The sequence below is a fragment of the Phyllostomus discolor genome, chromosome 2, assembly GCF_004126475.2.
Source record: "Phyllostomus discolor isolate MPI-MPIP mPhyDis1 chromosome 2, mPhyDis1.pri.v3, whole genome shotgun sequence".
Classification (NCBI taxonomy): domain Eukaryota; kingdom Metazoa; phylum Chordata; class Mammalia; order Chiroptera; family Phyllostomidae; genus Phyllostomus; species Phyllostomus discolor.
Window position 1 is genome coordinate 169,949,232 of NC_040904.2, and position 25,301 is coordinate 169,974,532.

General features: G+C 41.7%; 1 protein-coding gene across 4 annotated transcripts in view; it reads right to left on the bottom strand.

Annotated features, from left to right (window-relative positions):
* The window catches only part of ANO6 (anoctamin 6), a 190,587-nt gene that overhangs the window by 107,297 nt on the left and 57,989 nt on the right, over nt 1–25,301 (bottom strand). For 2 of the 4 annotated variants that reach the window (XM_036019148.1, XM_036019149.1), the window contains one exon: nt 4,617–4,696. In XM_036019148.1, coding sequence (XP_035875041.1) covers nt 4,617–4,696 — 80 coding nt within the window. Of the gene's footprint in view, nt 1–2,380; nt 2,414–4,616; nt 4,697–20,451; nt 21,162–25,301 lie in introns of those variants that run through there. The other 2 variants (XM_036019150.1, XM_036019151.1) reach the window with 2 other exon arrangements.

Below are 25,301 nucleotides of genomic sequence, written 5' to 3' on the forward strand. Positions count from 1 at the left end.
CTCCAAATCTGGTAGAAGCTAAACAAAGGAAAAAATCCCTAGGAGCATGAGATAAGAGGTGATAAGAATCTTCCTGCCTCCAAAAAGCCAGAAGAATTGTACATAAATCTTAAGTAAAAAAGACCGGAAATGGGGATATTACTAGTGAGACACAAATCATAAAGCATAATGTCTTAGCCTTCCCTTTTCTTCCATGTGTTTTCCTGTTGACCCCAGCCTGGTTTCCACCTGGCTTGCTGCAAGCAGATTCACCACTGCTTGTTCAGAGTTCTTCCCCACCCTGCACCCCTCACTCTAGCACACAGGCACTCAGGCCAGGGCCAATACCAAGAGAGGCAGGGTTTCTAGAAAGACACTTGACCACTACCCAACTGTGGGGTAGCTCAAGACATGGCCCTCCCATGACCTCAGAGAGCAGGTGGCCACCTGGCCAGCAGCCATAAGGAGTGAGGAAACCAGTGTGTATCTGGCATCCAGCCTTCTCAAGGCCCCCGTGTTTATCACAACCCTGTAGCATTTTCACACACTACTGTGGCTCCCTCCCCACTGCTGGTCCCTCCCTCAACTGATAAATAGTGCCAAGGTCACAGGTGGGGCATGGTTTTTCATCCAACCCACTGCCCATCGGTGCACACCCCTGCAAAATGAGTAATAAATGGCATGTCCATATCTGCTGGTCCTCCAGGTGGTTTTTGCCAGAATATCACAAACAAAAGTGCAGCTCCCCAGCTTGCAGCTCCTGCATTATGCAAAACTTTCCCTCTACTAACCCCTCCACTCCTTGAGGCTTAGAATAAACCTGAGGTCTGCTGGGTCAGCCATGACTGCCGAGGCCCTGGACTGAACCCTCAGAACACCTTTGCTCCTAACCAAACCTGAAATTGACAGCACTCGGGGGAGCATGGGCACCCCACATCTCCATGTTATCATACTACAGAACGACCTTTACCTGCTCCACAGCCAGGCAGATGGCTTCCATCCCCAGCTCCAAAGAGACTGCCTAGTTGGGCCATCTCTACTTCAGAGTCTGAATACTACAAGGTTATCGGGGATATTCAATCCCCTGCCTCATTCTGGTCAACTGAGTCTGAGACCTGTCATCATGTAGCTAGTCTATTTTGGGGGTCCATGTCCCAAAAACGATGGTCACCAACCACCTGGTTCCAGAGCACCTAGCCATACCACTATTTCCTTGACTAGATCCCCCTTGAATTGACTGTTTTGAAAATTATGATGTGATTACAGTTTATTGACAAAAGGGAACAGTATTAGAGGGAATAATGTTAGTGGCATAATAATGTTAAAAAAAACCCAGCATGGTACTGTGAACCTTAAATGGACAGTGTTATATGTCAATTATCTCAATAAAACTGGGAAAAAATATGGGAAACATTCAGAATAAAACAGTAAGTTAATAAAGCACGTTACAAAACCAAACTGCATTGTGGTTACACAGTCTGAACTGGACCGAGGGTTTCCCAGCATAGTGAGATCACCGAGCTCCTCTCCGTAAGGCCGGTGTTCAGCAGGTCCCCTCCACCGCACTCACACGCCCACCTCTTCTCAGAGTGGGTCCATGCCTGGTTTCCACATGTTCCCAGCTCCTCACAAGCTTCGGAGTAGCAAACACATGCACACCTTGTGTCCACCTCTCCATTCTTCCCTTTCCATTTTAGCACGGACTGGCTATACTTGCCTCAGTCTGCAAAGTGGAGCGTGAGGTAGAGAGCAGCAGTGCAGGTACACAGGTGACAGGTCAGGAGTGGACACTCTGCAGCTAGTGAGGAGAACCAGGGGACCCTGCTGCGCACGGGGTGGGCTGCTATCTGCAGGCCGCCACACAGTACGGGGTGAGGGGCTTTCACCACAACACTTGTTTACTGGTCATTTACACAGACTAGCTGGCAATATAGGCTTTGCCCACCTAGTCCCACTAGAGACACCTGAGCTGGGAAGGAACCCTTCCACGTGCTTATCCCACCAGTAAACAGGGCTATTCAACCAGCACCACCCTCTGAGGCCTTGTTTCAAAGGAAAGAAGAACAGAAATTCCAAAGGAATGAATAATGATAAGCATTTTTGTTCTCCCTGTTGGCCAAACTATATAAATACACTCTGTTGTATAAAAACACTAGGCTCTTGATCCTTCTAAAATCTGAACTATTTGAGGATAAGGCCTGAGTAAACATGGTCTGTGCCTTATTTCAGTTCAGCTCAGCAAACTGCCAGATGGAGACAGAACACTGATTTCACAGCTCCTTGGACTCCTCTGTCTTCTCCTTCCTGTTTTCAAATTCTGCTTTGCTGTTGGGTTCTCTTTGCTCCCAGGTTCATATTATCACCTGTTTCTGATTTTAAATTTGGGGCTGGATCGACTTACCTGCTTTTGCCAGGGCATTTGCCCAATCCGTCTGTCCACACCACCTGAGCTCTCTGTTTTCACTGATGCCGTGTGACATTCTGCCTACAAAAAGGCTACACCAAACATCACGCCCAATTCCCTCGAGTGCCTTATTCTCAAGGCACCTTGTACACCTCCTGTTTGTTTACCATGGAGACAGCAGTTGGGGAAATAGATGTTTACTATGGAGGGGGAAGCACACAGGCTACAATGACACTGAGGAGAAAATATAAGCAGCTACATACACAGCACATGAAGATGTGGCATGTGGTGAGCGTCGGATGTGTGAAAATCTATAAAGCACAAGAAAAATCACAGATCCTTTCTTGAAAATGGTGTGAACACACAATTAGAGAAAGATAATAGCCCATCTACAGACATCGATAACAACCACACATCTAAGGCAACTGTGATTAACAACCTCAACTCCACTGATGTGGTCTGAAGAAGTGACTCCACAGTCTTGAGTGGGAAATAAAAACCAGGGGATTGAGCCTAACAATGTCCTTCGAGCCTGGAGGTTCTCAGACTCATTGTTAAGACAAGTCACAGTGAATATACTCTGTGGTCCTCGAGTTCCACCCCTGGTCATTCTAGCTTGGACTGGCCAGTCCCCACACTTTGAAAAGGGACATGTGCTGGTTGAGAAGCTAACACTAAAGGCAGAAGAAGATTACCAGTGTCGCTGCCAGTGTAGACTGTGGCACAGACAACACTGAGGCATGTCGATCGCGAATGTCGTAGTCTACTCAGGTCTGTTCTTGAGAAAAATACTTTTGTTTTCACACAGGAAATTGGTACGAACTGCATGTTGTTACCAAGCACAACACAACCTTATTGCAGAGAGCTCTTCTTAGATTAGATATGTTGCTTACAGGTTATCAGGAAAAAAGCAGTTAGAAAATAACAAAGCCAAAAAGGGCCACCATCCCACAAGTCTGTGCCAACATCATACTCAAATGCAAAATATCTGTGTCAGTTCTGCTTCGGGGGCTCTGACTGCAGAAATTAGAAAAGCACAAAACTGCTCTGCTACTTTAAGATGCAGGAATATTGGTGAGCACTCACAATTTTCCCTCACTGAAAATCTCATTGAATATAATAGGGAAGTCATCGAATACCATGTCTTTCTATTATAGCCAAGTGATTTTCACAGTAGGCAATCTGCTAGTACACCACAGGAGTCCACACTTGGAAATGAAATGGCATTGTGGATACAGTTTTATGTGCGAACTCTTTTCAATCCAGAGCACTGCCTAGTTTCCTTCCTCTTGGCTGCATTGAGTGGCAAATCCATAAAGAGTGAGTGAGAAGAGGAAAACACATAATGGATTCTTCTTTTTTTTTGTCTTTATCAATAATATAATGGTGCTCTGCCAATTGCCAGAGTGGTTTGAAAACAAATCAAAAGAAGATTTTTGCATTGCTAAAGTGGTAGACAAGCCATTTGTCGTGGGGGAAAAATCAGTAAGTGTAGGTGGACCCTGGCTTTTCTACACATCTGGTGAAATAATATGGTACAGGAGCCAGAAACACTTCTTCCATCCCTCTCTCCAAATGAGTCCAATATAAAACCTAGTTAGTGAGGACATTCTGCATACGGCATCCTATGTGCTTAATTTTCTTTAAACAAGGTGTTAATACAATCACAGTAGCATCCAGTAAGATTTTTAATTCCTTACGTTTAGGAATCATGACTAACCTTTAATGAGTCCAATTCAGTAAAAGCATTTAGTTCCCCTGTTGGCAGGAATAACCAATAGAATATTCGTAGCCCAACAAGATATACCTATATAGGCTGTGTCACTGAAGGCTCCAGAATACAATGGGAATCAGACTGGTTAATGGACCTGTACATGCTCGGTAAAGAGTGGTTTCCAGAGTTACTAACAGCAGAAACTGAAAGCAAAGGTATCAATGGGGGAGCATGGAAACATGATGCTACTTTACTGCAGAATGAGCTCCTGCTGATGATTACAAACAGCATGAAGAACAAGCCCACAGAGCATGATGCCAAGACACTATAGTTCTATAGTAACCTGTTCCCCAAAAACCACAGCTCTGAACACACGGTCACTGCCAGCGAGACTTCTGCTAGATGTAGCGCCACTGAAGGAAAGAATCCATTAAAAAGAAAAGCCACCTTTTTTTTCTCTGCTTTGTGAGAAATCTCTGGCCGACCATTACAAATTTAAGACAGGACAGTAATACTCACAAACTCCGGGGACTGGAAATCATGCTGACTTCCCAGGGTTCCAAAACCGGAGGCATTCATCTGGTCAAGGTTCTCCAAGGCTAAAAATAAACAACAGACACACAAATAAATAAAGCATGAGGTTTCATCGGTTCACATACTTTTTTTGCTTTTAAATCAGCAGCACTGTCTTACCAACTATATTTAGCATTTGTGGCACACTTACAGGTTTACATTATTTAACACTTTCAGCTATCAGGGCACTCAGTCCGCAGCAGCTGCTGCATCTACTGGACAATGCCATGCTCGGAGAATGTTAGTTTTCAAGATGCTCTAGGCTAGATCCACCGTGGAAAGTCCTTTGGCTTCTACATAGAAGGTCAGAGCAACTATATGTTATAAAACTGTAGCTAAAAAAACATTTTAGTCTACTGATGTTCTCCTTCTACTACAACTCAGAGAACTGATGTGAAGTTATTCTGGGGTAGCAATTTTGTTTTAAACTCTGTTGAATAGCACTATCTGGTAGAAATATCCTGGAAAACAAATAAATTTTTCTATTAGATACATTAAGAAAATGAAAAAGAAAATTAATTTCAGTAGCATGACCTACTGATAATATATGCTCAGATTATCATTTGAATATGTATTCAATATAAAAATTATTAGTGAAATATTTTACCTTTTTTTGGCACGAAGTCTTAGAGATGTGTTATACTCACAACACACCTCAATTTGGACTAATTATATTTCAAAAGCTCAACAGCCATGTGTGATTAGTGGTTACTGTACTGAACAGCACAGTGTTGGAGGGGTAAGGGAATGAAAGCCAGAAGATGTGCCACTATGCAAGGTATTATTCCAATCAACAAGGTCCTGACATGAATACAAGGTATTGTTCAAGATTAAAAGACACTGAGAGAACAAAGCCACCATTTGCAGTGTGGTTTCGCTGGTAGAAAATCCAGGCTGTCACCACTGGCTATAAATCGGGGGTTCCCACCACCCACTCCTTGGGTTTCAATAATTTGTTAGAGCAGCTCACAGAAGTCATAGAAATGTTTGCTTACATTTACCAGTTTATTATAAACGGTTTGAAGGAGTTCAGGACAGGCATCCCCAAGATGTGCATGTGGACTATTTTGAGCTATAGGTATTCAAAACCCAGTGGGCTCAGAGTAACTTTTCTCTCTTCCTTAAAAAATTTAAATTAGAAGCCTTGCCCATAATAAGCACTATCACCAGAAATAAATTTTTACGACCTATCTGTACGGCAGGGCAAATATCTAGTCGCTGAACATCTGCTCTCCTTATCATCCTGTGAATGACCGTCTTCCCCTGTGAAGCCCCAAACCCCTACCCCCATTCCTGGGCTCAACAGGGCCAGTCTTGTGGGACTGAGCCCTTAGCCTGTGGAATCTGACACTCTCTTCGGAGAGCGTCAGAACTGAGTGAATTGTTTAGAGGTGTGGGAAAAACACACACCGGGGTTATGTTCCTCAGGGCTCTTTAAATTTCCATCTGCCTTTGTCACATCACTGATTTAAAGAGGTGAACCTGTTGCTAAATAATATTTATTTAAACTTATTTAAATATTTAATAATGGCTATTTAAGCTTAAATATTTAAGAATATTTGTTGAAGTTTACTCAGTTAAGAACATTTTCCTATGCAGTCAAAATTACCTTGTTACACTTATACCCATTTTACCTTTGTGTTTTTGAACCTCTCACATAGGTGGGATTCCAGTGTACACAAAGTTAAATTTGCTTTTCTCCTGTGAATCTGTTTAATATTGGTTTGATTATTAGGCTAACCAAAAAAACCTTTGTAAGGAGGAGGAAAAATTATTCCTCCCCAACAAGGTAGTACAAAGACACAGATGAAGAGCTGGATGGAGGTACGTAACACAACGTGTACGGGAAGGGGAACAGAGCTTCCACAGCCTTGGGAGGGTGCCACTCTCCCCATATCCTTGGGAGGGTGCCACTCACCCCACATCTCTACATGTTCACCAACTGAAGCCCTCCAAACTCTGTCCTTCTAGTTTTTGAGGAGGCTTCATTACAGAAGATGATTGATTGATGGTCATAGGCCACTGGCAATGGATTTAACCTCACCCCTCACCACACCCCTCCAGGTCAGGGGGCAGGACTGAAAGTTTCAACCCTCTAATCACCTGGTGGGTTCTTCTGGCAACCAGTTCCCAAATTTGGTTACCAAAGGGTTTTCCAAAAGTCACCTCATTAACAAAACAAAGGGCATATTTATTGCTCTTATATTTCTCATTATAAATCATAATACCAAAGCAGTTATTAACAATATATGGCACTCAGCTGGATCTTACTTGAACAAACCTGGCATGAAGAACATATTTATCAAAACCAGGAAGATTGAGCATAGAATACAAATTAAATTATGCTAAGAAATTACTTTTAATTTTATGAAATATGGTGTTATTATAGGCTTTGTAGTGACTTCTTTTAATGCAAATTATTTTTTAACCTATTAAAGGCTTTGTAAAAGAAAAGGCTGGGTTCCTATTGATCCAGAAAAATTTCCTAGAGTGGCCCAAAAGAAAGCTGGACATATATAGGGCAGATTCACAAGAGACCTCGAAGTGATTGTTTAAGAAAACCAAAATATCCGCCAACAATTCAGCTACTGAATGCTCAGATTTGACATATCACTATGAAACCTCGCAGTATCTGGATTAGATTTTAGGTTCACTCAAGAGTTTTGTCCACTATACTCATTATCAAGTACAACACAACCAAGTGATTCTAAGTCCTTTGAAAAACTGAGTTCATCACAGGAACTCAGTTTCCCCAACAAGTGAACCAACGCAGAAACAGGAAGATGGTCCCTGGAGCCAAGCCTTGCAGAGCAGCAACCAAAGCCAGAATTGAGGTGCTTGCCTCTGAGAACCCCAGGAGGGAGGCAGCAATTACTGCACAGTCTGTTACACTGAGAGAGCTGCAATGTCCCAGGCTGGCTGTTTCCAGCACTGGAGCAACAGTTGTCCACGGTAATTATGTCCTTGCAGACCACCTTTAAAACGTGCTAACATGTGTTTATATTAGTGGCTATGAAAATGTGTTTTAAATTGGTGTTTTGCAGCTTGGTTTACATTAAGAAGAAAAGACCTAACCATTTTATAGCACTTAATATATTGAAAAAATTATATCTGTGGTGTTTATGATACAGCGAGGTTTTCTGGCAGAACTGGCAAGTCAATGAAACAATACTATAATTCCGATTATTTTTTTTAATGAGTATTGTAAATCTGATAGACTGACTTGACTTTTGCATTTTACCTTTGTTTCATTTTATAATTAGATGGCCAATCTATGTATTATGTATTTAGGGTCAATCGATAAAACAAACCTGCCATTGTTTTATTTTATTATTTTTTTAATGAAAGGACAGCTTTTAAAAGTATACATTTTGCCTAAAGACAAAGTTGAGAAACAAGATCTATCACTCAGATAGTCTATCAAATTAAAGGCATATATGCAGCTTGAAAGAATTTGTGAGAGAAAATATAAAACCATAGTGTTAGTTACTCTGCTGGTAATGGGAACTAATAGATTTACTGGTTAATGTCAACACAGAGGAGAAACTGTAAATTTGTGAATAAAAACAGAAACAGCTTAATCGAAACATCATCTAGGCAGAAAAAAGCTGTAGCTGTTGCTCTCATGACCTAATATAGAATGGAGACCCGCGTGATTTACAATGCCAACGTGATCATCATACTCCCACCACCGAAGGGCTCCAGTTACTTTCAGACACTCTCATTTCTGGTAATCTAGCACAGCCGCAAAGTTCATGTCTAAGCAAAAATAAAATAGTCAAAATCAAGGTGATACTTTAAAGGCTTTTTATTAAAAGAGAGACAGAATCAAGGGAAAAAATTTAAAGAAGGCAAACATGTTATTTCTTCACATAAATCCTTTTTTAATGTACTACCTTAGAGGATACTTTTAGAGCCCTGGCTGGTGTGGCTTGTTAGTTATTGCATCAGCCCACACACCAAGAGGTGGCAGGTTCGATCCCCAGTCAGAGCACAGGCCCAGGTTGTGCGGGTTTGGTCCCTGGTTGGGGCATGTATGGGAGCAACCAAATTGATGTTTCTCACATCGATGTTTCTCTCTCCCTCTCTCTCTAAAATCAATAAACATATTTAAAAATGTTTTTTAATGTATTTTAATACTGTCGCAATGCCTTGCTTTATACAACAGAGGTACCACCCTGAATGGCATCATGATTAGTTCATTTAATTTGGGCACTTGGAATATAAAAAATATTTGGGATCTCTATGTTATCTGATCATCAAGAAACTGACTAGAGAACTGAAAACTAGCTGCTCTAATGTGATATAAGAAAGCTTTGGTGCTGACATGTCACTGGAATTTTGTATGCATGCACAATGAGAGCACAGTTCAAAGTCAGGTTTGACAAACACTCAATGCCTAGTGTATGTCAGGAAACAGCCTATTTAAAAAATCCACTATCTACAGTTTTATAGCAAAGACAATATATTATCTACCAGGAAACACAAAATGACCTTTCAAAATTCATGAGTAAAAACCAAGGTGCCTGATAAGCAGTGCCCTAGCAATAAAAGTGATCAGAATTATACATCCGCATGTCACCTGACCGACAGCACTGGCATGGCGGTGGTTGGGTCCGACTGACACAACTATCCTGGTGGCTGGTGGCCACTGGCAAGATCAGAGATGTGGTGAACATATGAGGAACATATGTGGAAAACAGACCGGGGCATGGGTTAAAGGGACTGGCTGGCTTCAAGTCCTGATTCTGCAACTGAGCTGCATGATCCTAGGCAATAACTTATTCTCAGTTTATTTATCTGAAGCTGGTAATAAAATTACTCTCCCAGTTTATCTGACAGGGTTGTGTAAACGATACAAATTACAACTCAAAAACATGTTGTAAAAACATAAAACACTATATAAATATAAATTAATGTACACAGACCCAGAGATAGGAAAAAGAGTAATTTCCTGAGTATTTTTTTGTGTGTGTGTGCCTGGCACTTCCAAATGTCTGATATTATCTAACCCTGTTTGCATCCTTGTTTTCATAAATGATAAAAATTCAAGATTATTAGTTGCCTGAAGTCAAACACAAGAACTGACACAATAGGAACCTGAATCTGTCAGATTATAAACTTTTTGAATACAACAATTTGTCTCTTCAGCTGCTGTGAATAATTCTAAGGGGCCTCCAATGCTAAATCGAAGCTGATAAAGAATTAAGATAGTACTGTAAGTATAAGTAAAAAAAAAATAACAAGTAATGGACTAACATATCTTAAAAAACAAATAATGATAGTACAAAGCAGTGAAATTTGATATACTGTTCACAATTAGAACTAATGAAAAAGTTTTCAAGATATATAAATGGATATGAGCTAGGTGATATGAGTACAAATACCAAGATGAAGAAAGTGTAGAAAACTGTTCTCAGGACTTCCACGGTCCAGTGAATGCACAACTGAAGAAATATCAAAGGAACGGCCCACATCACCTTGGGAATAAGGATGTACTCACACATCCAGATTGGGCAGGATGTCTAATGATCTGCCAAACAGTCCTGTACCTGAAACTCTCTTTCCCCACGTGACTAGAAGACTCTGAAAACTGGTCTCAGAGTACGTGCAATGTTTGGCTCGAATGCCAACACTTCCAACCACTACTCTAAAAACAGCCATGCACTTGAGCCACCATTCCCCATCACTCCATACTTGCCAGATGTTATATAGGTCTGTCCAGTTTCACTCCCCGCATTACTTACAGCTGAGCCTGTCCCTCAAGGCCTCACATCATACTGCAGTAGTCTAATTTAATTTTTAAAAATTTTTAATTTATTGATTTGAGAGAGAGAATGAGAGAGAAATACCAATTTGTTGTTCCACTTATTTATGCATTTATTGGTTGCTTCTTGCATGCACCCTGACTAGGGACCAAACCCGCAACCCTGGTGTATTGGATGACACCCTAACCAAGTGAGCTATCCGGCCAAGGCCTGTGGTAGTCATGTTCAGTTTCCAGGTTCCAACATCTCTTTCTCTGGCCTCAGTTTAACACAATCTATGGGATTTTGGTGACAGGTAGGGAAAAGTCTATCATAGAGAGGTTGTAAGTCTACAGGTACTAAAACATTAAATGGGATGCTAAATTCTAAAATGGGGCCAAAGAGTCATTATTAACAACAAGAAAGTTAATAATGAAACATAACACACAAGGACAGGAGACTTTCTGTCGAGGCTGAGATGGCTGTATTTTACCACACAGGGCAGTGGATCTGAGTTACAGGACCTCTACATAGTCTAACCCTGTGGCTTCAGACAGATCACTTAACCCTGAGTTTCAGTCACCTCATCAATAAATTGGATGTTATAATACCTACATCAGAAAGTCATTGTGGAGAATACATTGTGAATACATATGTAAAAATGACTTCAAAACTGATACATACTATATAAGTATTAGCTAATATTACTTTTTACTTCAATCTTGAATATATTTTGGCATCCTTAATAGTTACTGCTAGGCACCAATTTTTCTGTGCTACTTTTTTACTTTGACTATCTTTGTCATTCACCCCTTTTCCAATAATTAAATAAATTAAAACACAGAAAACGATAACATTTACCCAGCCAATATTTTTGAATGACCTCAATGTCCTAAGCACTCTTGGCTACTACTTTCAATAAAAACAGACGTGAATCAGAAAACGTTTCCTCTTTTCTGAATCTGGATGGACCAGTTCCTGACCCCAGCTTGTTACTGGCATATAAACTAAGTGACCATAACACTTAACTGAAAAAAATGAGGCATTCCCCTCCAATCATTTCTGGAGTGCAAACTCCAAATTCAAGTTGATGGTTTCCATTAGAATTCTGTTTTTCCCATGCTGAGAAAAGACAAAAGTGCTCTTTGTCACTCTTGAAAAGCTACTAGTGCTCTTCATTTCCTCAGAATGCAATTTAATTACCTACATAATGATGAGAACTTTTATGTTTCTAGAAACCTCCTGCACTGGGCCACAATGAGATAACGTCCACACACAAAGCAGGCTAGTAATACAGTAGCCCTTCATGATTGTATCCTTCAAATACTTGGACAACGTTTACAAAAAGAAGGGACTCGGTCTCTCCCCCACCCTGCCCACTACTCCTCCAGCAGCACATCAAACAGACACAGTCTCCCACCCAAGCACAAAAGACTCCACAGCAGAACCGAAGGGGCACAGTGAGTCCCTTCAGCATCTCACCTTCCCAGGCCCACCCTAAGTGATTAATCGAAGGGTTTCTTCCATCCACAAATAATATAAACACCCCCGAGAAGATCTCTGGTAAGTATACTTTTCTCCATCTTATTACATTTCCAGGGATGTTTAGTGTGTTTAACTCCTTTAATGCACTGTTCTTCCCTTTTCCCTTAACCCTCGCCCTTCCTCAATAATTATGTGCAATTTGGTGGTATTAGTTCCGCTCATGCTGTTGTGCAACCACCACCACTACTTCTAAGTTTTTGTATCACCTCGGAGACTCTGTAACCCATTAAGCAATAACTCCCCAAATTCCCCACCCCTCAATCCATTAGCCTACTTTCTGTCTCTATGAATTTGCCTATACTAGATATTTCATGTAAGTAGAATGATACAATATTTGTCCTTTTGTTTCTGGCTTATTTTACATAGCATGATGGTATCAAGATTCATTCATGTTGTAGCATGTATCATTCCTTATGGAATATCATTCCTTCATTCCTTAGGGCTGCATAATATTCCACTGCATGCATATACCACATTTTGTTTATTCATTCATCTACTGGTAGGACACTCAGGCAGTTTTCACCTTTTGGCTACTGTGAATAATGCTGCAACGAACAATGGCATGCAGATATCTGAGGTACTGTTTTCAGTTTTGGGGGGTATAAACCAAGGAACAGAATTGCTGAGTCATATAGTAATTTTAGGTTTAGTTTTTGAGGAGCTGTCAAATTACTTTCCATAATGGCTGCACCATTTTACAATCCCATCAGCGAGGTATGAGGATTCCAATTTCTTAAGATCCTTGTTGACACTTGTTTTCGATTTAAAAATTTTTTAAGCTATTGTAGCAGGTATGATGTGGTGTTTTGGTTCTGATTTGCATTTCCATAACCTCAAATGATGTTAAGCAACTTTTCAGGTGCTACTGGCCATTTGTGTATCTTCCTGGAGAAATGTCTAATCAAATCCTTAGTCCAGTTTTCAATGAGGATGTCTTTTTTGTTGAGTTGCATGAGTTCTTTATATTCTAGATATTAAAGCCCTACAGATATATAATTTTCAAATATTTTCCCCACTCTGCTGTCTTTTCAGACATTTTCTTGAGAATGTCCTTTGATGAACAAAAGTTTTTAATTTTGATAAAGTCCAACTTATCTATTGTTGTTGCTCATGCTTTTGGTGTTATATCTAAAAATCATTGCCAAAGTCAGGGTCATGAAGATTTACCTCTAAGTTTTCTTCTACAAGTTTTATGGTAAACTCTTATAGTTAGGTTGTTGATTCATTTTGAGTTAACTTTTGTACGTAATGTGAGACAGAGGCCCAGTGTCATTCTTTATAGCACGTGCAAATGCAGTGGTCAGAGCACCATTTGTCAAAAAGACTCATTGCTTCACTGAATGTACCAGGCACCCTTTCAAAAATCTAAAGGCTATAGGTATGCAGATTTACTCCTGGACTCTCAGTTCTATTCTCTTGGTCTATATGTGTGTCCACACACCAGCACTACAGTGTTTTGAAGTCTGTGGTTTTATAGAAGTTTTGAAATCAGGAAATCTGAGTCCTCTGAATTTATTCATCTTTTCCAAAGTCGTTTTGGCTACTGAGGGCCCCCCTGCAATTCCACATGAGTTTGAGTCAACTTTTCCATTTCCATTATTATTTTAATAAACAGTACTTATTTAAATTTAATAACATTAGTGATAACCAATTATATGATTAAATAGTGATTTCATTTCATTTAATTTAGTGTTGCTTTTTAAAAGCTTGGCTAAGGCAGCTGATGTTCTAAAAAGGACAAGTGGTATTAATTATAGAAATATGTCCCAAAAACGACTTGGAAAGCTATCACTCTCACTTCACAGTTCAACTGGTTCAGGTCTCCTAAGACCCTCAGGGTTCCCTCTTGAACACTACCCCAAACCTGCAGCTGGCTACGGCACAGTCGAAACTGGTTCCAGTTACTGACCTGCCAGTTCCCAGATTATACTGATTATACGTGTTCTGGGGGTGAAAAAAGACACCACTCTTAAATTTCTATTGTCTTTAAATTCAGAGCACATGTGAGTCATGCTTAACTATAAAAGCAGGCCTGATTTCAAAGTCAGTTTCTGAAACCTGGGAGGGATGAGGACATAGAAATGCAAGAGGGGAAAAAACCGTAAGTCCACATTCCCTTTTCCAACACCTCTGATGCCAACCAAGCCTTCTGTGTTTCAGAACTCAGCATTTTTCAGAATTCAAAAGAAAATCCTGAGAGGCTTCTGGTCAAGATGGCAGAGCAGGTAAACATTGTACTTGCCTACTCCCATGACCACTTCGAAATTACACTAAATGACAGAATAACCATCATTGAGAACCACCTGCAGTCTGGCTGAACCAAGGTCCTGTAACTAAGGAAATACAGAAGAAGCCACACTGAGACTGGTAGGAGGGGCAGAGGTATGGAATGGATTGGTGCCACACACGTGCATACCCATGCACATGTACACACACATGTGTGCACTCTCCCTATTTTCAATGGGCAGGTTGAAAATAGGGAGAGGTAGCTCAGCTGCAAAGAATAATGAGGTGCCCAGCCCAGGGTTCCAGTGCCAGGACAGGAAGTAGCCATAATTCCTGGTTTGAAAACCAGCAGGAAAAGTGGCTGAGTAAGACTGAGGGTTTCTGGAGGTGCCCATCCTCTTGAAGGGCCCACATGGATTTACCTTCTGATGGACTCTCTCTGAGCTCCAGGGCTGGGGCAGCAGCTTGAAAGACAGCAGGGACCTACTGGGAGGAACTGAATTATATGGCTTCAGGAAGAGGACAGGAAGGGTAGTTTTCTCCCAGAAATAAGTATTGACAGAAGCCATCGACCTTTGCTGAGCAACCCCCACCCTGCCCCTGCAGGCCCAGTCTGGCAACATTTCTGAGTTTCCATCAACCTGGCTAACACTGTTAGCTTCACCCAAGTAATTCTCTGAGACCCTACCCCGCCCAGTTTCCTGCCCACCCAAGCCCTGTCTAGTGGCTTTTCCATACAAACACTCTGTCTTGGCTCATGCTACAGACTCTTCTAAAATCTCTAAAAGATTTATAAACCCCGAACAAGAGATATCTGACCTCAGCATGTTCTGTGCCTCTTGCTAAGCAACCCTAACTCCAGGACTAGCAGCAGTCGGCCTAGTTCTCAGATTAGCCTCTCCTGGGCACCTCCAAGACTAGCACAAGTAGCAGCCATTTGCAGATCACTTTGTAACTCATACCCACTGGCCCTGGTCAGGGCACAAGCGTCAGGGCACAGGCAGCAGTTCACCTCCGCCTGAGCCAATATACCCTAATGGAGGGCAGCTTCAAACCACACCAGACTACCACCCAACCACCTCCACCAATGACACACTCAAAGGGATAATTAGGGAGGAACCAGAACCCTACTAAAGTGAACTGTGGTATAGATGGTCAGCACACACACAACAATTCCTCCACTGTAGTTATGGCCAGTGCTGACAATTGGTCAGCCTAAGGGTCAGTCCCTCCAAACAGCAATCAAGGCTAACCGCAACAGGAGGGTACATACAACCCACACAAGGAACACACCAGGAGCACCCAGGTCAGGTGAGAAGGAAAAGTCCACCACTGGGCCCCACAGGGCATCTACTACATAAGGCCACTCTACCAAGACTGGGAGATGTAACAGCTTTACCCAATACATGGAAACACACAGGGGACCAGCCAAAAAGGAACATGCCCCAAATAAAAGAACAGGAGAAATCTCCCCAACCCCCCCCCAAAAAAAACTAAATGAAATGGAAGCGTGCAACCTATCACATATAGAGTTCAAAACAATGCTTATAGGATATTAAGGAACTTAGTGAGAACTTCAACAGCATAAAAAGGACATAGAAACTATAATAAAGAACCAGTCAGATATAAAGAATGTAATAACTGACATGAAGGAATACAGTCAAGGGAATCAACAGTAGAGTAGATGAAGCAGAGGACTGAATCTGCAATTTGGATGGCAAGGTAGCAGAGCATACTCAATCACAACAACAAAAAGAAGAAAAGAATTTAACATAATGAGGATAGTTTAAGGGGTCTCTGGGACAATATCTAACATGCCAACATTTGCATCATAGGGGTACCAGAAGGAGGAGACAGCAAGGAAGTGAAGAAATAATGAGGAATACTTCCATAACCTGGTGAAGGGAACACACATACAAACCCAGGAAGCACAGAGAGTCTCAAACAAGATGAACCCAAAGGGGCCCACACCAAGTCACATAACTAAGATGCAAAAGATTAAAGACAATGAGAGAATCTTAAAAGCAGTAAAAGAAAAGCAGTTAGTTACCTACAATGGAGCTCCCATAAGGCTGTCAGTTGATTTCAGTTGATACAGAAACTTTGTAGGCTGAGGGACTGGCAACAAACACTTAAAATGGCAAAAACCAAGATTACTCTACCTAGCAAAGCTATCTTTTAGAATCAAAGGACAGAATGCCAGACAAGAAAAAGCTAAAGGAGTTCATCACCACCAAACCAATATTACAAGAAACGTTCAAGAGTCTTCTTTAAGTAGAAGAAAAAATGGTAAAAAATATGAGTAATGAAGTAGCAATAACTAAACATCTATCTGCAATTACTTTAAGTGTAAATGGATTAAATGCTCCAACAAAAAAGATATACAGTGACTGAATGGATAACAAAACAAGACCCTTCCTTACATATGCTGTCTGCAAGAGACTCACTTCAAATCAAAAGACACACACAAACTAAAAGTGAAAGGATGGAAAAAGTAGTTCAGAAAAACAAACAAACAAAAAGCTGGGGTAGCCAAACTTATACTAAGCAAAATAGTCTTTAAAACAAAGGCTATAACAAGAGACGAACAGGACCCAGGAATTTCACCTCTGGGTATTTATCTGAAGAAACCCAAATTACTAATTCAAAAAGACATGTGCATCCACATATCCACTGCAGCATTATTTACAATAGCCAAGACATGGGAACAACCCAAGGCCCATCAGTACATAAACGGATAAAGAAGAAGTGGTGCATGTGTACAATGGAATATGACTCAGCAATCCAGAAAAATGAAAACTTGACACCTGCGACAACGTGGGTGGGCCCAGAAGGTACTGCGTTGAATGAAATAAGTCAGACAGAGAAAGACGAATGCCAGCTGATTTCACTTTTATGTGGAACACTAAAACAACAACAACAACAAAGCAGAAACAAACTCATCAACAGAGAACATTTTTTGACAGTTGTCAGATGGGAGGGGGGTTGAGGGACGGGTGACAAAGGTGAAGAGATTGGTAAGTACAAGCCGCTTGTCACAAAGCAGTCCTGGGAGGTACAGCACAGCACAGGGAACACAGTCGATACTGTTGTAGGAACTGTGTGTGGCGCCAGCTGGGCGCTAGGGCTGTCGGGCAATCACTAAGTCAGTTACAGAAATGTGCAATCACTGTGTTGTTCACCTGAAACAAATATAATACTGTATGCCAACTGCAATTGAAAAATAAAAAATTACTTTAAAAAACCTCTTACATGTACATATTATGTATTACTGTGCACTCCTAGTAAGGTCTGGAAGAGCACCCCTTACTCAAATACCTTTCTATTTTGCAGCCAAAAAATGTGAGGTCACTTTAAGCAGGATAAATAAAGAAATATAGTTTCGCGATGGTTGAGGTCAGGTTTTTCCATTGAATGAGTTCAGATTTGTCAGGCTCTATCACCAAATGAATGATCAGAAACTACTGTTTTCTAACACTTTTTGGATTTTTGAACTTGACGTAAGAAATTGTGAAAGTAACTGAAAATATATTCGGCACACGACAGCAGAAAAACTGAAAACCCTATCATAGAAGCTGGCCACATGCACACAGAGAAGAAGGTCTGCGATTGCCTTGCAATGAAAGTCTAAGAAAGAAGAACCCCAGGGACTGCCATTTTCTCGTCGTCTCACAAGCTGAGTGTTTACCAAATCAGTATTTCCCCTAGTAACCAGCTACAAACCCTCTCTAACCCAGAAAGTGAACCCTACATTTGCACAAAGGAAAGCCAGAATTGATACACCATTTTTAGTTATCAGCCAGACAGAAAACAGTTAACACTGTTTAACTAGCAGAGATTCATGGAACACACACAGAGATCCCCAGGGCCAGGCAGTAGGAGCTTTCTGGGTGGCAACTTGGCAAATGTAGCTAAAGCTCTACTACCAGTCATATCGTTTCATCTTATGAATTTTATCTCTAGGAAATAGAAATAGTTGCTTGCTTAAATTCAACTATAAGGCACTATATAATGAAAATACTTAAAAATCATTTTGCAGAATATTTATGACCTTGAGAATTCTAACAATAGATTCAAAATGAAAAGTAGATTAGGAAATCATGCAGTATACACTAAAAGAAGGAAAAGGAAGAACTTGAACAAATATTTGCATGCCCATATTCATAGCAATATTATTCTTGAAAGCCAAAAGATGGGAGGAATCCGGGTTTCTATCAACTGGTGAATGGATAAACAAAACATACAATGGAGTATTATTTAGCCTTAAAAAGGAAAGTCTGACGGACCCATGGTTTAATGTGGATGGATCCTGAGGGCATTATGCTAAGTGAAATAAACGAGTCAAAAAAGGACAAATTCTGTGTGAGTTCACTAATATGAGGCCCTTAGAGTAGTCACATTCAGAGACAGAATGTGGAACGGTGGTTGCTAAAATTAGAGCGAAGGAAGAATGGAGTGTTCTTGTTTAATGGATGCAGTTTTAGTCTGCAAGACAAAAATGTTCGGGAGATGGTTGATGGCAGTGGTTGCACAACAATCAGAGTGTTCCTACAGACACTGAACTGTACTACACCCCAGGTCTTCCCCGTTTTGATAAATAGCCTTCAAATCCACCAGATTAACCAGACCAAAATCCCCAGCGTCATCCTTGACTCCTTTCCCTCACATACGGACTGACCCCCAATTCCTCAGTAAATCCAGGCAGCTGGATTTTCAAATCTACTCAGAAACCAGCAACTTATTTCTCACCACTCCATAGGGCTTAGATAATAACTAGCACTTAACACTAATATGTTAAGAGTGCTTAACAAATTCTAGTGCCTGTTTTATATCTTAAGTTCTTTTCATATGTGAACCCATTTCATCCTTACGACAGCCCTATAAAGATAAGTATTATTGTTAGCTTTGCATCACCAGCGAAGAGGCACAGAGAAGTCAAGACCACACAGTATCGAGCAGGAGGATGGGGATTTGCCCTGGCAGCCCATATGCTGGCTATGTTTGTAACCACTATGTGGTACTGCTTCTTGGTCTCAGGCCTTTTGCTCTCTTGCATTATTCAGGTTTCTGTTCATTATTCCTGCCTCCGGCAAGAACATCCTTGAAATCCTAATGTAGCCTCAGAATAGAGCCACCATTCTGTCACCTTGCCCTGCCGCAGTTTTCTTTAGCACACAATTAATAATTACTTGTTTTATACCATTTGAGTCCCAGGAGGGCAGGGATTTCACCTTGTTTGCAGTTGAATCCCAAGCACCTAGAATAGTGCCTGGGCCATGTTAGGCACTCCAAAATTACCTGCTGAGAAAATGCCTTCTTTCTACAAGGCCAGCTGCTGGCACCAGACAGACCTGAATTCAAACCCCAGACCCACCGTGACCTTGGGCAGCTTATACTACTCAGTGTCTGCACCGGAAAAATAGCGCACCCCCTCGGGGTTGTTTTGAAGATGAAATGAGCTGTGGCAAATGTGTTTAGCATGGAACCTTGCACACAGTAAACACTAAATATTAGCTACAAGTATTATGTAGTGAGAGAAAAAATGTTGTTTTTGCCCCCTCCTAAAAGGCTTTCTTTTTTAAAGGGGTATGCATTTAGCCTTTGGAGTATGTCAAATAACAAAGATGCTAATAGCAGTTTATTAATGTTGTGTAACGACAGAAATTAGGAAAGTGCATATAAATTTAGTCTAACATTAAAACTCAAGAAACATGTAAATCCTATTTTTATGCATTTTCTACTGTATTACTTAGATATTTCTAAATCACTCCCATTCCTTACATTTTGAATGTATTGGCACACTTTTTTAAGCCACCAGTTAAGTAAAAGACTGATATGATGAAAAGCCCTTCCAAATGAATCAGTTTGAGTAGTTCAGAGTATTATTTTAGGCTAAATATTACTGAATGCCTATATATTCAGCCATTACCCTTTGTTCTGGTGCTACTCAGCAGAAACTCCACGAGTCAATTTCCACCTTGGCAGCAAGGCCCTCTCTTCCACTCATCCTTTAAGAGCCCAATAGCCTCAGGGAAGTGTTCTGAAGTGGGTAGCCCAGATCCGACACTAGTTAGTCCTTTCTGCTGAAGAAGTGGCCAGAGTGACGCCCACGCTAACTGCCGAGGACACATTGACAGTGCTGTGTACAGGTGGCTGTTTGAGGGAAGCTTAGATCCTGCTGGGGAGGGGGCAGCCAGAGCAAGCAACCTCTGACCCCGTGCCACGTGCCACAAGACTGCAACCCTCCCACCAGGACCACGCACCGCTCTAGAAGGTCCCATGGATGTAAATGATTCTCGTAGTCTTCGGACCATAGCTCTTCTCAGCTGTGAACAGACTGCTTTAGAAGGTTTGAACCCTGCCGTTTGCTCCAAAAAGGAAAAAAGCAACTCCTCCTGTCTCTTCTTTCACTCCACTTCGATTCCGAAACTTGAAATTCTAGTTCAGTTGCTAGCAGGTAAGGACCTGCTACGACGCTCCCAGGAGACGGGGGCGGGGCCTGATGATGCAAGGCAGATTCAAATGGAAACGCTCCAGGCCAATTTGGGAGCTCTTTATTTAATGGATTGGAAGGCCATTTCTTTTAGAATCCCATCAGGGATTTCAATCATGTGATTATTCTCTAGCTAGCCAGATGCAGCTAAGAAGGTTCAGGCATTTCTACTCTAGAAAATACCACAAAGTATAGTTCTTTAAATGAAGTTTTTAAAAAATAAACACACCACCTGAATACAGTCAAATCACCTGAGATATGCAAGGCATTTAGATTTTCTCAAAATATGCATTTAACATGCTAATTACAAAATAATAATACAAATGACACTTAAATCAGATTGCCTCTCCCTAGGGAGAGAGTAATAATCCTGAAACTTGTTCAAGCATTAAATGCCTTAAATTTTTGGTCTTTGTAAGTTCATCTCATCATGCCTGCTTTTGTCCTAGTCCTTTTCATGTACCAAGTTTAGATAAGCATCAGACTTTCCTACAGAAAATAGTATCTATCATTTATTGAGCATGCAAAGCGATCTAAGCAATACAGTAGGTCTTAGAAATATAAAAGTGACCACCAAGGCGTTTACTCATGAAGGCTTTAGGTAAATCAACATTCATGTGACCCTCCAGGGAGAACAGAAGCCCGGCTGCACAGGGCTGGGAGCTGAAAGAGAGTCCTGAGCCATGCACAAAAGGAAATAGGAGACCAAGAGGCTGCAAGAAAATCCAGGCTGAAACTAACATAATGGTCGCAATAGTGAGGATGAACGGAATTAGATGGAACCCAGTGATATTAAGGCCTTAGAATCAACAGGACTTGCAGGCTGATTGGGGAGGAAGGTAAGAGATGCCTAGACTTGGAGTCCTGTCTGACCTGTGCAACTGGATTCACTACATAAGAAGGGCCTTTTCAATCTCGAACTTCTCTTTCACCAGTTTCAGTAGGAAATCTTAACCTTCTTTGTGTAGAGAAAGTGGGAAACTGGATGCTTTCTGATGGAAACATCATGAAGTTCCACTGCTGAATTAACCAAACATTCGTTGATTCATTCAACCAACCAGCATTTGTTGAGTGCCTGCCAGGTGCCAGCGCTGGGCAAGGTTCAGGGATGCAGCAGTGACTGAGGACCCTGCCCCCTCTCATCCTATCCACCCCCTCAGCCTAAACGCTCCTCCCATGTCTTGGTTTCCATTGCCAAGGGCCTTCTCACTATGGAACATTCAGCACTTTTCCTGTGACTTCAACCTACTCTTTACTTGCCCCTCATTGACATTTTCCAGGCTCAAAGTTCTTCCATCCTAAAAAAAAAGAAAGAAAGAAAAGAAAAGTCCTATTCTTCGGGCACTGTAGCAGTAACAAAATGTTAAATGTGCGTGCCCTTTGACCCCACAATTCCACTTTAGGAACTTGTCGCATAGAAATCCCTGTCCTTGTATGAAAGAGATGCATAAGTAAATATGCACAAGCATGTTCAGCGCAGCTCTGTGTGGGACAGCAAAAATGTCTAAATGAATCTCAAATGTGCAGAGAGTATCCTGTAGCACAGAAGACCTCTGCTTATGCAGTGAGATGTCTGAAACATACACATCAAAATATAAGCTTTAACGGACTATCTGGCAATAAACCAATTTTTGTAAAGTGGACGTGTAAAAGTGTGTGTATGTGGTGGCGTGTGCACAGAAAAATCTTGAAGGGTATACGTTAAATGATTAACAGTGGTTATGTATGAGGGAATATGATTATGAAGATGACCTTCAGTCAAATTTTTTAATGTTTAAAAGTTTTACAATGGGTACATACTGCTTTGGTAATCAGAATAAAGTAACGAACACAACAGGCTATCACAAGAAGGAAAAATGAAGACCTGCTCAGCCCTGTCCACTGCACAGACCAACCCCACGGCTGCCACAGGGCTCCAGGGGAGCCGGCGCCTCTCTAGAGGGTTCAGCCTCACCCTCTAGCACCCAGCTCTGGCTCAGGGCATCCATGACTTACTTGCACACTGTCAAACCTAATGTCCATGTCACATGGTCGCCTTATTTGACATCTCAACAGTCTTTGACGCAGCTGACCATGACTTCTTTTGAAGACTCTCTTCTTTTGCTTTCCTTCTCTCAGAGGTTCTTCTGCTTCTCTGGTCTCCCTTGCTGGTGCCTCTACCCTGACTAGACCTTTCCTTCTGGTATTCGGGGCCCCAGCCGGGGCCTGCTCCTCTGTAACCCATCCCATTGTGTCTGCTCACGCCTTTGGGCTAAGGGTTCCAGATGCATTCACTCTAGTTGAGATGTCGCCTCCTGACTCCAGGGTGAAAAAATCATGGGAGGGGCCCTTGCTAAAGGGAGGCAAGGTAAAAAGGTTGACCTTAATTAGAAAAGCAAAGATGAGTGCAAACATACGTTCACATATGCATTATACACGCACACACTTATCACCCACACACTTTTTTTGAAGGAAAGAAAAGAAGTTGGGGCAGTACCTCCTGAGGTTTCTGTTTCCTCTCTGGTTTCAGAAGCAAGATTATCTAAGAATGAGGAGAAAGGGTGTAGTGTGGAGATACGAGAAAAGCTGCGGGAGTTTGAAATAGCTTCTGTGACTGGCAGAAGCATCAGCTGGCTAGTAGTGCCAGGTGCAGTTTCTGTTCTACTATTTTTTTTCCTGAGCTCTGCAAGTGCTCCAGACTCAGATTTTTCTTCTTGACCTCCAGTCCCTATGACAATAGTTCCCCAGTCAGTATCATAATAACCCAGGGAACTTTGACAAATTGGTTCCCCACCCCAACCTGTGGAGATTGTTTGAGCAGCTGGGAGCGGGGTGGGGGCGGCTCTAGTTCAACTCCACTTGTGAAGCACCACCCCGAGGAACCTCACCTTGGTCTCTGAGCTGCAAGGTCACTGGCTTCACAGATCACATTTTCTCCTCAGTCATTACACAAACCATTACTAAGCACACTGGGCTGGTGATCAAACCCACCAGTCAAAACCACAGTGACATGCAATGCCCACTGTCTTCCCATCCAACTGAGAGACAGCGACGTGGAGGAAAGAGAAAATACAGAGGGGCTGTTATCTCCTCACGCACGGCTTGGATGGGAAGGACACATTTCCTGGTGGACAGCTACTGGGATGGCCATCCCTGCCAGAGGGTGGGAGGGGATAAAAGAGACTCATTCTCTATTATCTCTCCTGTTTTTCTGGCTCAAAACTATCACTTGAGCTATTGAAAATGTGAATCTAATTATGCTTGGAAGCTGAACTATTAACAGTTGAAAATAGCCCAGAGGCAAAAAAATCAGAAGTTTTAACCTGTTAACAGTTTTTGTTCATGGAATGTGGGTTACAATTTTACTTGGGACTTCCAAGATGTGAGAGTTATTACAGAGCCTGACAGACGAACACAAGGAGAAGTCTACATTCTGCACTTCTTCAGTCGGCTGCTGCGACTCTATTTCCTAGATGGGTGACACATGGGCATCTTTCTAGGAAGTGAAATCAACCTGTGGATACAAAGAGACTTTAAACACTCTAATTCCATGGCCTTATACACAAGGAAAGAATGAGAAGAAGGGAATGTCCATATTGCTTTGTAGCAGAGAATTTTCTACCATACCCTGGCCTACTGTAGGTAAGAAAAGAAAGGTAGTAAGGGAAATGGAGATTCTCACGCAGCTTACACAGAAATCCATGTAACACAAGTGATCACATGCTTCATAAATAACAACTAAAAACTCACGTTGAGCCCTGGCTGGGTGGCTCAGTTGGGTTGGAGCATTGAGTACGCCAAAAAGTTGCAGGTTTGACTCCTTGTCAGGGCACATGCCTAGGTTGTGGGTTCGATCCTTGGTTGGGGCTGTATGGGAGGCAACAGTTCGATATTTCTCTCTCTCCCACCCCACACCCCGCCCCTCCTCTCTCTCTATAATCAATAAATATATCCTCAGGTGACGATTTAACAAAAAAAAAACCCCTCAGGTCAAGAGAAACTTTAATTTGAAGATGGAGCACTGAACACATGCATTTAATTCTGCTCCCCCCTCAAATACTACTAGAACATAAACAGATAAAGACAAAAAGAACAGAAGAGACAGTAACACAATTTTGGAAGATGGAGAGCAAATAGATGAGTGGCAAGTGGCTGAGCAGACTGGAGAAAACTCAGTCCAAAACTAGGACCATGTAGAAGCAACTTCATTTCAATTATAAAACCCCCAAAAGGTTGCAGGACTGGCAGCACCAGGTGCCTCTGGACATGGGGGTGAATGTGGGTTGGAGAACTAGCTGAAAGGCTTTTTAACTAGTTAGACCCCCAGCATCTCTCCCTCACTTCTTATGGGCAAGTAGCTGCCTCCGAAGCCCCAGGCCCCACTGGGAGGAGACTGGCCAGGTACTCTCCGAAGAGAGTCAACAAAGGATCTTTGGACTAGAGGACTCCACGCTGAAGAGAGAATACACAAAAGATTGCCACTGAATGTTGAGAACCCCCAGCCTTCTACATAGGTTTCTGACTAGTCATATTTTTATATTTTTTCTGGGGAGTCTGATCAGCTAAAAAAATTTTTAAAAAGGAACCTAAAAATAATAATATCAGGGTTTCCTAAACAAAACAGCCAGCTCACCCTAGAAT